Here is a 16,881-nt window from a genome sequence, read left to right as displayed (position 1 = left end):
TCCTGGGTGTTCTAGGAATGTCCCTTGTGTAGGTCATGTGGGCCCTCCTGGTATAATTGAGTCTTGATTCCTAGTGGTCTGTTTATGCATAGGGTCAACCTTGCAGTGGGATTATAAGGGTCAACCTCAACCACTGTGTACAACCTGCTGTACAGGTCCTGACCATGTGAGGTATCTTCTGAGATCTCCCTTTGGATGTGCCAACTGTGAAGTAATGGGATCTTTCTTTGATGTTGTCTGAAGCTAGTCTTGGGTATATTGGTTCTGGGGCCTCTTGGGAGGGACTCTGGTGCTGACCAATGTCAGACACTGACTATGACTGACTGGTCCTGAGCAACCTGTTTGTGGCTAACTCTGCTGGGCCTGGGTTTATGCCAAAAGCTGTGCACCAAGTCTGGCTTTTATCAGTATCAGGCCCAAGGTACTGTCAACCAAAGTCCCAATGCACCTTGAGATCTACATCCACTTGCCTCCATCTGCCAGCTGCCTGTTGGGCTCAGTCACTAAAAGAGCCTCTGGTGCTTGAGTTGCATGAGGTAGTTTCTCAGTGAGTCACTGGGTAGGGACTAATGGTATTCACAAGATTAATACAGGTTCAATCTCAGTGCCTGTGCTAGGTCAGAGTCTATCTAGCAAATGTCCCTGGATATACCAAGTCTATCTGCCATCCTCCTGGGTGCTGCACACCTTAGTGTGGGGCACAGTCTTGGGGAGTTGTCAGGGTGAAGCCAGCAGGATTTATCAAGCCCAAAGAGACCAAAATTTGGCTGTTTAAAGGGAGGGCTCTGCACCAGTTAGGTGTGCAGTGGGAAAATGTCCCCCATTGTGGAGCCTCACAACTCAGTCTGTACCAGACTCTGCCCAGAGCCCAGTTTCAGTAGGGTGGGTCCACTACGAATTGGGAAGATGGGGCTAGTGGATCTCTCTTCAGTCAGGTTTGGGAGAAGTGGTGGGGAGCAGCCATTGTCCCAGAGCCACACAACTTAGTCTGTCCTACATTCTGTCCAGTGTTTAGCGGGGTGGAGGCACAAATAATTGGGAGGCTGAACACACAGGAGCCCAGAAAGTGGGACTAGTGGATCTCCCATGAAGGAAAGTGACTAGTCAGGTTCATGGAAAAGTGGGGGGAATGGTCCCCATCCAAAAGCCACACATCTCAGACTCTGGCACCCCCCTATGTCTCCCCAGACTTCTACTCTCCAACCCAGGCAGCAGGAAGTCCACAGAGAGGAGCTACTGCTTTTCCCCTATTAATGCTGTATGGAGAATAGTGCTCTACTCTAGAAAGATGGCATCTACTGTGTGAGAGAACTCAGCTCAGGGATCATGGAGGCTGTCCCTTCAGCTCTCCTCCCAGAGCCACAAACCAGTCTTTCCACATAGGACTCTGTTCCAACCTCCCTCTGCCAGAGCCCAGGATGTGTGACTGCAAATCAGATTTTGTGTGTTGGCTCTTTAAGAAGGAGCCTGCGTCTATAGCAGACTCCTGCCTCTTCCTGGCAGACAGAATCCCTGCTAATTTTAACAGCCACATATTATATGGGTACCTCTTCCTGCCTCTGGTTCTCCAGCCTGGGGATCCCACCTTGGGGTTGGGGCCCCAGCTTCTCAGGGGAGATCCCTGCAGCTGACGTACTGTCTGGAATCTCAGCCACTGCCCATGGGAGTAGGGCCAGCCCCTTTTGTGTCTCCACCCTTCTTACCAATCGTGATGTGGCTTTTTCTATGAATCCTGGGTTATGTCTTCTCTTCAGTTAGTCTTCAGTTGATTATTCAGGTGGATTGTTTTATAATTTAGTTGTAATCCAGTTTGGTTCTTGGAGGACGTGAGTGTAACTTCCACCTACTCTGTCACCACCTTAGGTCTCCCATGAGATTTTTAAAAAAGAGCTTTTATTTTATTTTACTGATGACATACAGTTGATTGTATGTAGCGCAACAATCAACCATTGAATTTCAGAACATTTTGATCACCTGGAAAAGTTCCCTCATCCTCATTTGTAGTCAACAGCCACTTCCATATTTAGCCCCAGACAGCCAAAAAGCTGCTTTCTATCTCTACAAGTTTGAATTTTCTAGAAATTTTATATAAATGGAAGCATATAATATGTAATCTTTTGTCTTTTGTGTTCTTTCACTTGGTGTAATGTCCTTGAATTTCACCTATGTTTTGTGTATCAGATATTTATTCCTTTTTATTTCGAAGTAACATTCCATTGTGTAGTGTTTCACATTGTATTTATCCATTCAGCTGGATATTTGGATTGTTCATATTTGAGGTTATTATGAGTAATGCTGCTATGAACATTTATTTGCAAGTTGTTTTTGTGTTTGGGCATATGTTTTAATAGATCTTGGGTAGCTACCTAGGAATAAAATTGCTGATTATCTTTTTAACATTAAAAAAAAACTACTAAACTGGTTTCCAAAATGCCAGCACTATTTTAAATTCCCACTAGCAATGTGTAAGAGTTGCAGGTTTTGCATCTCCTCATCAACACCTGTTATTTTCACCTTTGGTTATTCTGGTTGGTAATGGTTTCTCATGGTATTACTTGGCATTTCCCTAATAAATAAGTTTATTAGATATTTATCTATTATCTTTGGTAAAGTTCTGTTCAGTTTTTTTACCAATTTTTCACTTGTGTTGTCTGCCTTCTTATTGAGTTGAAAAAGGCCTTTCCATATTTTGAATAAAAAACATTTTATCAAGCTATATGCTTTGCAAATTTTTCATCTGTGTGTTTCTTAATATTGTCTTTTGTAGAGCTAAAATTTAATTTCAATAAGGTCCAATCCAACATTTTTTTCATTTACCGGTTGTGTTTTTTAAGACTTATCTAAGATGTCTTCATCTAACCCAAAGCAACAAAGTTTTACCCTATGTTTTTCTATAAGTTTTATAGTTTTATAAGTTTAATTCTTTTATTTAGGTCTAGCAATTATTTCCATTTAATTTTTGCATATGATAGGAGGGACGATGCAAGGCTACTTGTTTTCTATATGGTAATCAGTTTATTTTTCACCAATGGTTTAAAAGACCATACTTGGCCCCATTGACTTACCTTGGCACTTTTGTCAAAAATTATTGACCACAGGCCCTGGCTGGTGTAGCTCAGTGGATTGAGTGTGGGCCTGTGAACCACACAATCGCGGTTCGATTCCCAGTCAGGGCACATGCCTGGGTTGCAGGCCAGTTCCCCGCAGGGGATGCAGTTCCTGGCAGGGGACCCATGAGAGGCAACCATACATTGATAAAAAAAAAAAAAATTATTGACCACAGACTTCCAGCCAAGATGGAGGCATAGGTGGAAAAACTGTACCTCCTCGCACAACCAAATTTAAGGACATCAAAGATTTAGAAACAAAAACACAACCAAAACAGACAGAAAATTGAACTGTACAGAAGTCCCACCATGAACCATTCATCCAGATTGGTAAGAGGGGCGGAGTCAGTGGCTGGTATAGAGGGGTCTTGGCAGGAAGAAGCGGACCAACCCAGGTGCACAGGTGGCAGTTGGCAGATCCCAGGCATGGGGTGTCAACAGGCAGACCCAGTGAGAGTGCAAGGTGGCGGGCTGACTGTGGTCACACATTCACGCACAGAGAAACCAGGTGAAAAAACCAGGTCTGTCAGTGAGACAGACCGCACAATGCAGGGCCCCAGTGCTGGGAAATAAAGCCTAAAAACACCAACTGAAACAACTTTTGGGGACTGAGGTGCTGGACTAGGCCCCCAGCTTCACAGGAGAGTTCACTGGAGAGACCCGCAGGGTCCTAGAACATACACAAGCCCACCCACCCGGGAACCAGCGCCAGAAGGGCCCAGTTTGCTTGTGGGAAGGGGCAGAGGGGACTGAAATCTTAGAGAAAGCAGAACAAACACCATAGCTCCCTCTCTGACCCTGTCCCCAGTCACAACCAGTGACTGGGTGGACTCGCCCCAGTGAACACCTAAGCTTTTGCCCTCATACATAACAGGCTCAAACAGACCAAAACATTATGGCTCAAGTACAAGAACAACTCAAAGCCCCAGAGCCAATATGTCTAAGTGACAAAGAGATAGGCAATCTATCAGATGCACAGTTCAAAACACTGGTCATCAGGATGCTCACAGAACTGGTTGATTTTATCACAAATCAAATGAAAAAATGAAGGCTATACTAAGTGGAATAAAGGAAAATGCGCAGGGAATCAATAGTGATGGAAAGAAAACTGGGACTCAAATCAATGAAGTGGACCAGAAGGAAGACAGAAACATCCAACCAGAAAAGAATGAAGAAATAAGAATTCAAAAAAATGAGGAGAAGGCTTAGAAACTTCCAGGACATCTTTAAATGTTCCAACATCCAAATTATAGGGGTACCGGAAGGGGAAGAGGAAGAGTGACAAGTGGAAAACTTACTTGAACAAATAATAAAGTAGAACTTCCCCAGTCTGGCAAAGAAAATAGACTTCCAGGAAGTCCAGGAAGCTCAGAGAGTCCCAAAGAAGTTGGACCCAAGGAGGGACACACCAAGGCACATCATAATTACATTACCCAAGATTAAAATGAAGGAGGGAATCCTAGAGGCAGCAAGAGATAAGGGAACAGTCACCTACAGAGGAGTTTCCATCAGACTGTCAGCTGATTTCTCAAAAGAGACCTTACAGGCAAGAAGGGGCTGGAAAGTATTCCAAGTCATGAAAGGCAAGGACCTACATGCAAGATTGCTCTATCCAGCAAAGCTTTCATTTAGAATGGAAGGGCAGATAGAGTGCTTCTCAGATAAGGTCAAGTTCAAGGAGTTCATCATCACCAAGCCCTTATTATATGAAATGCTAAAAGGACTTATATATGAAAAAGAAGATGAAAAATATTAACAGTGAAAGGACAGCAAACACACAGTTATTAACAACCACACCTAAAACAAAAGCAAACTAAGAGGACAGCTAGATCAGGAGTGGAACCATAGAAATGGAGATCACATGGAGGGTTAGCAACAGGGGAGTGGGAGGAGAAGAAGGGGGAGAAGGTACAGAGAATGAGTAGCATAGACGGTAGGTAGAAAATAGACAGGGGGGAGGGCAAGAACAGTATGGGAAATGTAGAAGCTAAAGAACTTGTGACACATGGACATAACAAAAGGTGGGGGAGAATGGTGGGGGAGCGGTGTGCAGGATGGAGGGGAATGAAGGGGGAGAAATAGGACAACTGTAATGGCATAATCAATAAAATATATTAAAAAAATAAATCTCCCCTTCAGGGAAGATATCTGGGAATATAAAAAAAGAAATTGTAAAAGACAGTCATCATTACAACTTTTTAAATAATTTTTTAAACAGATTGCAATGTATATTAATATATCTGTTCATATTTACACACATACACACATATTCATCCTACAAGCTTTAAAAATGAAGAAAAGAACAAAGAAGATATATTTTTAAATCTTTAATCTCATTATCTGTAGAAGTAAGCCTGACTAACATTTTCTAATATCAATTTTTAGGCCTTTTTAATTTTCTTTTGCTTCTTTAAAAGCTTATATTATTCTATTGAGAAGGAAGAAAGGAAGGGGAAGTAGGGAGGGAGGGAAAAGGATGAAAGGAGGAGGAGGGAGGAGGGAGGGAAGGGGAGAAAGAGACAGAGGAACAGAGAGAAACATCAATATGAGAGAGAAACATTGATCAGTTACCTCCCACATTCCCATTGACTAAGGATCAAACCCACAGCCTAGGCATGTGCCATGACTGGAATCAAACCAGCCACGTTTAAGTTACAGGACGATGTTCCAACCAACTGAGCCACACTGGCCAGGGTAGGCCTTTTTTGAATAAACTTAATAAAAAGCTATTTTACTGAAAATTAAATTGGATAAAATATGTACCTCTCTAACCTAGAGTGGAATACCCTATTAGTAGAGTTTGTTTGTAATACTTCATTTTTAAAAAGCATCTTTCAGGTATCTGCTTTAACAAACAAATCAGAACTCCAGTGCCTAGAACTGGTATAAGTTAGGTCCAAAGTTCTTTTATTTTGGACTACATTGGGCCACATCAGAATTATCTGGAAACTTTAAAATGCATACACTCCTAGAAATTCCTGTGCAAAAGTTGGAGAAAGAGCTTAGAAATCTGAACTTGCAGTCTAATGACTGTTCCCTGTGTGTCTGCAGCATTTGGTATGTAGTTGATATCAATCTATAGGGTAGGGAGTTGTGTTCAAATAGTTGAAGTGTGACCCATGAAGAGGAATTAGGCCTTCTGCATGGCCTTGGATGGCGTGCTGATGACGTTAAGTTACCAGGAAGCAGAATCGGGCTCAATAGGAAAGAACTTTCTAACAAGCAGAGCAATGGAACAGTTATCTCAGAGCGTAGCGTAATGGAAAGTGGGCCAGATTTGAAGTCAGAAGATAAAAGATAGGATCTAAGCTTTATGCAAGGTTAACAAATAAACTATGTGTGTGTCACTTTCTCTGCCTTTTTGCATCAGTGCTGGCTTAGTTATTTTCTAAATGTCCTCATAATATTGTTTTCACCGTGTTACCATACCGCAGGACAATCACCCTTTATGTAAAGCCTCCTCCACAGGAATATAAACTCCTTGAGAGCAGAGACTATCTTATTGTTGGTATTCTAGTACCAAACACAAGGTTCATTGTATATCTAATGATTGTTCATGTATTTTAATGAAATCAATTAAATCACTGATTGCAACAAGAGTAGTGCTCAGTACTTAATCCCTAGCACGGACATCTTGACGAGGCTGATGAATTACGATTGTATAAACTCCTTAAATGCCACTTCTGCATCACCTAGCTAAGGGTGTGGTTGGTTCACAATAATGCTTAATAAATATTTTTTCAAGTAAATTACAAAAACTGGTTGCTACTCCTTTTTTTGTGCATATTGGAGAGGTTGTTATAGGGAAGCAAGTCACTTAACCTCTCTAAGCATTTTTTTCCTCATTTGTAAAAACAGAAATAACACTACCTATCTGGAAGGGTAATGTCAATAATATACTAAAAGCAATTAACACACCTTAGAACAAAGCAATTGTTTAAAATCAGTATTAGATTGTATAGTATCAGTATTAGATTAATTATCTTAAGCATTATATTTTATGAAGATGAATTGACCAATAACGTAGTAATAAAAGGAAAGTTTTAAAAAGAGCACCCATGGGAGAAGTTCAGGCTGAACAAGTTTTATATATGCTACAATATAAAATTATATAATATTTACCAAATTTCATGTTTTCAGACAACTGTCTTCATTGTATTTCAAAGGAGACAACAAAATGTTAGAGTAGTAATCCCAATATTATTTTCACAATTTTATGTTATTCTTATATGTGACTTTGAAAAATAGCAAAGAAGGAAATCAACCATTATTCTTACCTCTTGGATATATGAAATACCCTTTTCTGGAATTGCAAGCTTTTTGTGAAGTCATGTATAAATCTTTATGAGCACAATCTCAAAAATAACTCCTAGGAAAATTAAAATAAAGAAGATTGGCATCCAATCATTTTGCAAACTGCAGGACTCTAGAGTGTCCTATAAATTAAAAAATGCATTATCTTGTAATTCACTCTTTACAGCTTTTTACAATAAATAAAATAGCTTTATTTTTATATTTGAAATAGATTGATGTGAGAACTCAGAAGTCGTCCTCATTTCAAAATCACATGAAATGCTCGCTGGAAAAAAATTTCCAGTGCTGCTCAGTGTCTTATCTGGGGCAGCAGTAATTAAATAAAATGAGGTACGGCCCTGGCTGGTGTGGCTCAGGGGATTGAGCACAGGCTTGCGAACCAAGCAAGCCTGTCCTTTGCACTAGAAACCTCTTGTACTAGAACCAGAATCTCGCCAGTTCTATTCCTAGCCAGGACATATGCCTGGGTTGCAGACCAGGTCCCCAGCTAGGGGTGCATGAGAGGCAACCACACATTGGTATTCTTCTCCCTCTCTTTCTCTCTCCCTTCCACATTCTCTCAAATTAAAGAAACAATCTTTTAAAAAAAGTGAGGTATATGTCATAATGGGTATTTAACTGAGCACATAGTAACTTTAGCAATAATAAAAGTTCATTTGTGAGATGTGTGATACTGCATGATAGCTTTTTTACTTAAAAAGTTTTAAATAATCTTCTATTCATTTCACAAAAAGAAACACAATTCTATAAAGAATCCCTTAGCATAGTTGGGATTCAGATTTAGAATACATTTGTAACTGCCCTGTAATTCAAATTTAGAATAAATTTTGAAACTACCATTTTCTATTACCTGAAGGAATAGTTTGGTATATTTTATGACTCTGCCATCCAAGTACTAACCAGGCCCGACCCTGCTTAGTTTCCGAGATCAGACGAGATCGGGCGCGTTCAGGGTGGTATGGCCGTAGACTATTTTATGACTCTTTATGATGAGGAAAACATAAATGTAGGGTTGCCATATTTAGAAACAAAAGATAAAACAAAACTAGATGTCTGAGTTTAATTTAAATCTCAGATAATTACATAATTATTTGGCATTTAAGCATGTCCCATTATTACTATATAGGACATGACAGCTTGTCTCCTATAAGCCTGTGGATTTTTTTTTTCCTTAACCTTAAAATATCTAACTTTATATTTCTTTTTGCTGGATAGGTCTGTTGGAATGTCCTGCAACAATCTTTTGTTGCACTGAACACCAAAGTTAGATTTTACATTGGTCTAATGGCAAATTCCCTTTTTACTGTGTCTGGTGAGTCCAAGGAGTAGCTACTTGTAATGCTTCCTGATGTCAGAAAAAGGGTGAAGCAGAGTCAGATTTAATTCCTGCTCACTTCCCTCAGTTTAGTCACAAATAAAGTAGATAAAGTCTAGACTATTAATGAAAATGTTAAAATTACCTTGGATTTAAGAGTACTTTCCCTTTGAAGATGTAATTAATACTTCAACTTCACTTAACTCAAGATGGGTGGAGAAAAGAAATATTACTCTTTAAACAAGAGTTAACCTCAGGCCTCTTTGGTCACGTAGTTTAATTGAGAACAAGGAAGATTTATGGGGCTCTTATTTTTCCTTAGTATTTCAGACAATAAAATCAAAGGCACATTCTAAGTGTAAGAGTTTACAGTCTTCCAGTGTACAGGACTAGGTAATTATAATCTTTATTTTGATTAACTGTGATCTTGGAGTTTGTCTTTGCAAAGAATGCCTTTTGGAATTCATGGTAGGCATCATTACTTCTAGAAAAAATTTCAACAATTCATCTAGATTTTCCCATGATAAAGTACACCCTCCTCTGACTCCCCACCTACATACATACACAGGGTAATTTTATTCTTCTGAGTTTTCTTTCCCTATAAAATATAATGTACCTGGCAAAACATTCAATTTCTCTTGCCTTATGGCAGGCATTCCCTAATTCACTTAAGTAAAACCTTAAAGGGGATTCAATGTTTTACTTGAGGTGCTTAGATTTTTCAGAGCTTTATGGTACTTAATCTCTAGTATACCACTGAATAGCTCTTACTAGAACTAAAAAGGAACTTCTGTGTAACACTCATACTGATAGTTAAGTTTGCAGAGGTAAAGAGTATCCCTCTTCAGGGCTTTGTAATTTACATTGTTACAGTGATCCCTCACCTATCTCGGGAGTTACATTCGAGAGACCCCTGCAATAGGTAAAAATCCACAAAGTAGTGACATTATTTATTTTATTATTTATATATATTTTAAGGCTTTATAAACCCCACACTCCTATAAACCTTTCCCACACTCTTATAAACACTTCATATGCTCTTAAACACTTTCTACCCTCTTAAACCTACATAATTTTAAAAACATATAAAATTCTATATGGGTACTCACCAGTGAAGTGTATGTATTTATGTACTTGCCTACTAATAAAAGTACAATTATCTAGTTTTCAGCACAAATGAAACACTTGTTGTCCTTTGCGCTAGGAACCACTTATTTCAAGTGAGCAGTATTACCTAATCTAAATTTATTTTTAAAAGTCATAGACAATAAAAAATAATGAACACCAGAGAAATTCTATCATTAACAGTAATAGACCCTATAGGAAAACTCAGAAAAAAAATTAAAGTTTTAAAAAATCTGTATCTAACAGTGTCACATTCTTTGAATTATCTGGACATTGTGAACTAAGTTTTTATTCTTTATTTACCAAGAAAAAAGTCCCAATGAAAGGTATGTAAATAGCAATATAAAACCAGGATTACTCGTAATGGTTAAAAATTATTCTGTATTCTTAGTTCAATACAATGAATATTTATTGAATAATGAAAGCATAAGGTACTTAATAACTAAAAAGTGCTTTATGGATACAAATATGAATAATTTAAGTGGCATGAATCAAATGTCAATAACTTACTGAGAAGGCAAAGTATGATTAACTACAAAAAGCAAGATATTAATGTGGGTTCCTAGGAAAGATACTTGGTTGGGGTAATTAATTCAAAGTTATGAAGAGAGAAAGAGAATGAGTAGATTTTGGTAACAGGCAAACACTAATGAAGAAAGTTTGAGGAAGAGGAGACTAAAATAGACTCTGGATAGTTCTAAAACTTTGTGTAGTCCATGTTACCTGAGTACTCTGTAACGTTCAGAGTATGGGGGAAATAAGGCTAAAATGACAGGGCCTATTGTAGGCAGCCTTGAACTAAGGATTGTAACCTTACTAGTTACTCTTAGAGATCTCCTAAGTTTTGGAGATGGAGGTGTCAATTGGTTTACTTAGACAAGGAGACAATAAAATAGAAAAATCATTTAGGCTTCTGCAATTATACAGATGAGAATCACTGAGGGTCTGAATTAGTGACTAAATTTACTATAGTAAAATAAGTGTTGTTTTCCCTTTTTAAAGATGACACTCTTCTGCAAAATTACTTTCTCAACTGCACACAAATAAGACAAAAGTTCCACTGTAACAAAATTCAAATGTTTAATTTTTTTCACACTTCAAAATTTGTGCATCATCTTTACAGAATCATGCTTTCAAAATACATTTTGTAAAAGACATTAATTTCACAATTAAAACATGTTTTAAAAATGGGGTAACATTAAAGGACATTAAATTAGTTGAAAATATACCTCAAAATGCTGAGTTATGCCGTTCTCTATCAAATTAAGTGTATTTATACTCAAAGTAATATGGCTTTGAACTAAAGACAATTATTTCTTATCCATTTCAGTGATTTCCTGGATCCAAAACAAAATTTGTGTATTTATTTCTTTGAAAATGTCATTTGTTGACCGTCCTTTCACTGCCATAGAATGATTTGCCTTCTCAATCCAGTAGATTTTATTAGGAGCTTGCATTTTCTGTGCAACTTTCTCCAGCAAGTTCTAAAGGAAAAAAGAAAAGGATATAGACTAATGCTCTATTTGTGTCTAATAAATACTCACTCTCTCCTGCCCTACCTTTAATAGTATCCATTCACTAAATATTCACTAAATACCCAGTGCATAAACAATTTTTGAGGCAATGGAATGTGCAAGGAAATGTCTACTAAAGTGGCAGGCAGTCCCCATCTCTCAGAAACTGCAATACTACAGAACTGATCTAGAATTTATTATTGATAAAAAATCAGTAAATTGGACAAAATAATTCTAAAAATATTTTCCAAGGAAATTTTGTGCTCTAAGAAACACTCATCTTTACTAATATATACAAGTTACTAATTTTTCTTGAGTCAATTTTATTAAAAAATTAAAGAATCTGCTAGAATGTTGAAATGATAAATCAAATATATAGTCTAGTAATCCCCAAATCACAAGATGCAGATTAATCCTTCATTTCCCAAGTAAAAGTTAATCTATTTACCAACTCTCTTTCCAGGGAGATGAATTTTGTCATTATGCTTTTTCCAGGTTTTCCAAAGCAACAAAGCAACTAAGGCACAAAACTAGCCTTAATTAGTCAAATCAGTATCTCTTTAAAGAGACTGAATGCCATAGGTAATATATTGTTCCCAAGGTATTTCTGTCTTTCTTTCTCTCTCATTCACACAAATATCAAGTTGTAATTTACCTTTTCACACATTTCATCTGCTGAGCCTGACACAAATAATACAGGTTCTTTTATACGAAACAGATTTTCATCTCTAAGTTTATGCTGCTGCTTTGGATGATGCAGTGGATAAGAAATACAAATGAGACCACGGACAAAATCATCAGTGTCATCTGGTTCAATATGACACATTACAGAAGCAGCTGCTCTTGAGCCCATTGAACGACCTAAAATCAATTAAAATTAAGTTAAGTTTAACATATTAATACTCACACATAAAATAGAGGAGATATGTGGCAAATGAGATTTGATTTACTGTTTATCTATCATATTTCTATATCAACATCTTAACTCCAAAAGGTGGCGATTAAGAACTCACAATACCCAAAATGGACACCTATAGCCTGTGAAGAGCTAAAAACTAATCCTAAGTCAATTTTTTTTTAGAAAAAGAAATTATTTTTCTGAATGATTGTAAGGACAATTGTCATGAAGGAATCATTTGAGACAAGGTGAACCAGATATATAAGTAAAAGGAGAAATCTTTGAATTACAAAATATATCTATGAGGTTTAAATTTGCTTTAAATATCTAAAGTACTTTGATGTTATACAAAGAAGTGATTTATCAAAACCAAACAAAAAATCCTTATCTTAAATTAGCTTCCCATCATCTACTTTAATTCTTTATTATCTATTCCTATATTATTATTAGTAGTGCATTTAAAAACAAGTATTCACAACTATTGCAACCTACCTCCAAGGAAAACACCTGCAAGTTTGTATTCTCCTGAGGTCTTGAGGTAACTCTAAAAAAGAAAAATCAACAAAAAATTATTAATTCTTCTCCTATAAAATATTCCACTAGAAAATCAACAAATATTTCTCATCATTACTGAACTGTAAGAAAATCTTTACAAAGACAACCACAAAATCTTAAGAGATTCTCTCTTGAAAGAATTAACCAGTTCTTTGCTTTTCTGGTGATGCCTTCATTGTCAAATTGTATATTGGGCAATACAGACAAATATATAAGCAAAAAACCCCCACATCACCAGTCTAAAAAGAAATCAAGTATTGAAATATCTTTGAAGACTAAATTATGTTTTTTTAAAAGGCCAGTAAAAGCTTCCAACTAATAAAAATATTATAATACTAATATCTAATATAAAGCTCTGAAAAACTTAGAAAGCTAAAAGTAATTTGGATTGAAAGAAATTTCAGTTTACTTTATCCAGGAACTTTATAGTTTCTAAATCATACATACAGAAAACCATGCTATAGCTATACATTCATAGTATAGTAGGCAAAATATCCAGAACTATATTCTAAAGTTATATAATTCTAGTAAGAAAACTGCATCATAAATAGCTTCCTTGGCAGTATCATGTAGGACCATTTATGATGTGAGTACTCACCTCCATAGAAACTTCATGTATGCCAATCTTAATGAGATTCTAAGAATAGTCATTAAAAGATATTTAGCCCTGGCTGGTGTAGCTCAGTGGATTGAGCACGGGCCTGCGAACCACACGATCACGGTTCAATTCCCAGTCAGGGCACATGCCTGGGTTGCAGGCCAGTTCCCAGCAGGGGACTCACGAGAGGCAACCACACATTGATATTTCTCTCCTTCTCTCTCCTTCCCTTCCCCTCTAAAGATAAATAAATAAAATCTTTTAAAAAAAGATATTTAAATTAAATCAAATGACTGCTAACAAAATTTATTAAGAATTTTAAAACAGAATTCTGTTACAAGTAAATATAAAGAAATTTTCTTACCAAGACTGATTTATATGCTTTAACTCTATGTACAATATTAAGGCCTTTACAGGTAAACCTCAGGCAAAAAAAACCATGAGATGCAAGATGGGATGACAGTGACATCAAATGAGGAAGATTCATATCTCCTGATGCTCCATGTGTAAGAATCACTCCATATGTTAAGCTCTTGCTAGGTACCAAACAAACAGCATCTAATAATTTATTTCCAAAAGGTATTTTTAATTTAACCTAGAATTCAAAAAAATAAAGGAATTAAAAATTACTCCCTTGCCTATTCAGACAACTGAATATGTTTGTTCTGCAAAACCTGTGACTCAAGAAATAGCCTCCAAATAAAAAGCAATAGTAATAATAGCTAATAGTTAAGAAGTACTTATTGTGTGTCGAGTACTATTATGAGTTTTCATATGTATTAACTAATAATACTTCCTGCCCTGGCAGGTGTAGCTCAGTGGATTGAGCACAGGCCTGCGAACCACACAATCGCGGTTAGATTCCCAGTCAGGGTATATGCCTGGGTTGCAGGCCAGTTCCCAGCAGGGGACTCATGCGAGGCAACCACACATTGATACTTCTCTCCTTCCCTTTCTCTTTAAAGATAAATAAATAAAATATTTAATAATAATAATAATGATACTTCCTAATTATACTATGAGGCAAATACTACTATTGTTTCCATTTTACAGATGAGAAAACTGAGACACAGTAGACTAAGTAACAAGCCCAAGATTACACAGTCACTAAGTGAATTCAAACTTAGGCAGTCTGCTCTGAAGTCCTTACTGTTAACCACTAATGCTATTGTGTCTCTTGTAGTACAAGCTGAAAATAAGAAAATCACTCTGGAGCAGTATAAATAAAAAAACAAAAAAACAAAGCCCTGAAGGTGTAGAACATATGAAAATACGTATTACCTCTGTATGACTCATTTTCACTGTTGAATAACAAACTTAAAGTGCATTACATCTGAGAAGCAAAGGACATCTCCCTGAAAAGAAGATTCTATTGTGAAAGCTGGATTGGCAGACATGGATATGATATAAGAACTATGAATGAACACATTCAATAAGCACATTTAGAAGTCCTTCTATAAGAACTGATATCTTTACATATGCATTATTTAGTTATTTTCAAGGTTCTGGGGCCCAGTGTGGGGCCAGCAGATGTCATATAATAAAAATCAATGTGATACCTTAATAAGGAAGCCTTATCAAAGGAAATTTGTATCAAAATAGGATGCTGTATGTTGACATTTACATATTCTAAGCATCTTTATTCTCAACTACCTTTAACTGAATTTCACAGCATCCATTAACCTATTTCCTTCCTAATAATCCTTCTCAATTCTTTTCATTATGCAATAACACCTTGAATAACTAGATAGTGCTGCCAGGTTCTGCGCATTTTGAAGAATCTGTGGTTTATATAGAATTGTTCCACAGTATTCCCTGCTGCTGGTTTAGAATTACGCTAAAATTTGCTAAAACATTTACTTTCTAGTGTCTAATATTTTATTGTTTTTGCTTCCTTTCCCATTTTCTCCATCCTTGTGGGTTTGTCTTTTAATCTCCCTTTACTGTAACTCTAGGGAGATTTCAGGAGGGAGTAAAATTAGACACATGTATTCAACCCCCTATCTTAACCCAGAATGCTCTACGACTCCTCAACCACTTGGGCTTTTGTTTGTTTTCAGGAAAACTACTCCCTTCCAGTAGACAGTCTGTTCCTCACAACTGGTGTGCCGTTCTGTACTACTTAGGAAACAATGGAATTGTTCCAGGATATCATCTCACCGCAACCTTGTCTAGCCAATCTCGGTTATAATCTCTCATTTTGGATTCCCATAGGGGAGGGCTTGAAACCTCAGCTGCAAGTGGAGAAAACACTATCAACCTCATAGAGCTGCTGCGTTGATTACTTGACAATCTGTACTGTATTTAGTAGTTTTCCCACAATACAACCAAGTGCATCTTACGTTGAAGGATCAAAAATGCCACAACCATTGTAACTTCTAATTGGAAAAACATGCATCATCTATTAAATCGACAGCAATACAGTGTAAATCATGGAGGAAAAAAAGTCAGAGGTTCAAGTCTTGGGGGAGGCGGGCGGGGGCGTCCATAATCAGGCCAGGTCTGCAACTAACACCAAGCCATACAAGAGTAGATACTCGAAGAAGGTCTTTGGGATTCAGAGGCATATGAAAAACGGCTTATCACTCAACTAACGCGCGTGTATCAGGGCTGTGTGGTACCTTCCGAGGACCCGGGGCAACTCCTTAAAGCTCGGAGGCTTGCCTCAAGCTAGCTGCCACTGATCAGCTCCTGTGACCCTTGCTGAACCTTTCGGCTATGCCCACCCGCACGTTCACCATACTCCGGCCTCCTAATCCTCCAGGCAAATGGAGCCCCAGAGACCGGTGCCCGCGGCAATGAACTTAAACTGAATACCTTGCGGACAGACAACAGCTCCTGGTGAGGGGACAGCTGGAGTCGAAAACCCTTAGGACTCCGCCACCAGGCGCTCTAGCAGTCTCTTGAAAGTCTGTCCCCCGCGTACTAAGGCCGCCGCAGCACTCACCGGGGAAGGGGAAGTGGCGGGTGGCACCTACCCGCCCTTCAATCGGTTCAGGGAGCAAACTTCTCTCAAAAAAACCCTCTCGCCGCCACCGCCGGAGTATTCGGTTATTGCGCATGCGCGGGTGGCGCGCGCGGCACGCTGGGGCGGGAGTCGTAGTCCTGTGCTCCCCCACCCCCACCCCCACCCCACCCCGCCGCCTGCAGGGACTGGGCCAACTCTTCCTGTGGACACGCCTTTGTCTGGGCCGCTCAGTTGACCATCGCGCGATTGTCAGGAGTTTGACACCCGGACCTATGATGACTGTATTGCTGTCAGTCTCCTTCTTAAAGTCCTCCAAGGTTTCCCTTATATACTTGTGTGCTCCTGTGTTAGGCACATATATGTTATAAGGGTTATATCCTCTTTTTGGACAACTTTCTAAGTACTGTGTAGTAACTTTCTTTTTCTGTTTTTATGGCTTTTGTTTTGAAGTTTTTTGTCTAAATCTTGCTACCCTAGCTCTGTTTCA

At 38.0% G+C, this 16,881-nt stretch overlaps 1 protein-coding gene across 4 annotated transcripts; it reads right to left on the bottom strand.

Moving 5' to 3' along the window:
* Window positions 1-10,919: 10,919 nt before the first annotated feature.
* TEX30 (testis expressed 30) lies at window positions 10,920-16,478 on the bottom strand. 4 transcript variants are annotated; one of them, XM_037065782.1, is made up of 6 exons: window positions 16,374-16,478; window positions 14,708-14,781; window positions 13,791-14,021; window positions 12,766-12,817; window positions 12,031-12,236; window positions 10,920-11,345 (listed from the first exon to the last, which is right to left on the bottom strand). In XM_037065782.1, exons 2-6 carry the CDS (start codon window positions 14,720-14,722, stop codon window positions 11,172-11,174), a joined length of 678 nt encoding a protein of 225 aa, XP_036921677.1. In that variant the 5' UTR covers window positions 14,723-14,781; window positions 16,374-16,478; the 3' UTR covers window positions 10,920-11,171. The 4 variants fall into 4 exon arrangements, with proteins under 4 accessions (XP_036921677.1, XP_036921679.1, XP_036921680.1 ...); XM_037065784.1 differs by having other exon boundaries at window positions 16,405-16,454; XM_037065785.1 differs by lacking the exon at window positions 16,374-16,478 and adding an exon at window positions 16,244-16,331.
* Between the last annotated feature and the right edge of the window lie 403 nt (window positions 16,479-16,881).

The sequence above is a fragment of the Sturnira hondurensis genome, unplaced genomic scaffold (assembly GCF_014824575.4).
Source record: "Sturnira hondurensis isolate 20B ecotype Veracruz unplaced genomic scaffold, ASM1482457v3 Scaffold0016184, whole genome shotgun sequence".
Classification (NCBI taxonomy): domain Eukaryota; kingdom Metazoa; phylum Chordata; class Mammalia; order Chiroptera; family Phyllostomidae; genus Sturnira; species Sturnira hondurensis.
Note: the sequence above shows the minus strand (reverse complement) of the source record. Positions and strands in the feature narration are given on the sequence as shown.

Excerpts from the sequence above, each read along its gene's own strand:
- TEX30 (XM_037065782.1), bottom strand. Across the intron at positions 12,237-12,765 it reads TGCAGGTGTTTTCCTTGGAG|GTCGTTCAATGGGCTCAAGA; the intron begins GTAGGTTGCAAT and ends AATTGATTTTAG. Across the intron at positions 11,346-12,030 it reads CAGATGAAATGTGTGAAAAG|AACTTGCTGGAGAAAGTTGC; the intron begins GTAAATTACAAC and ends TTTTTCCTTTAG.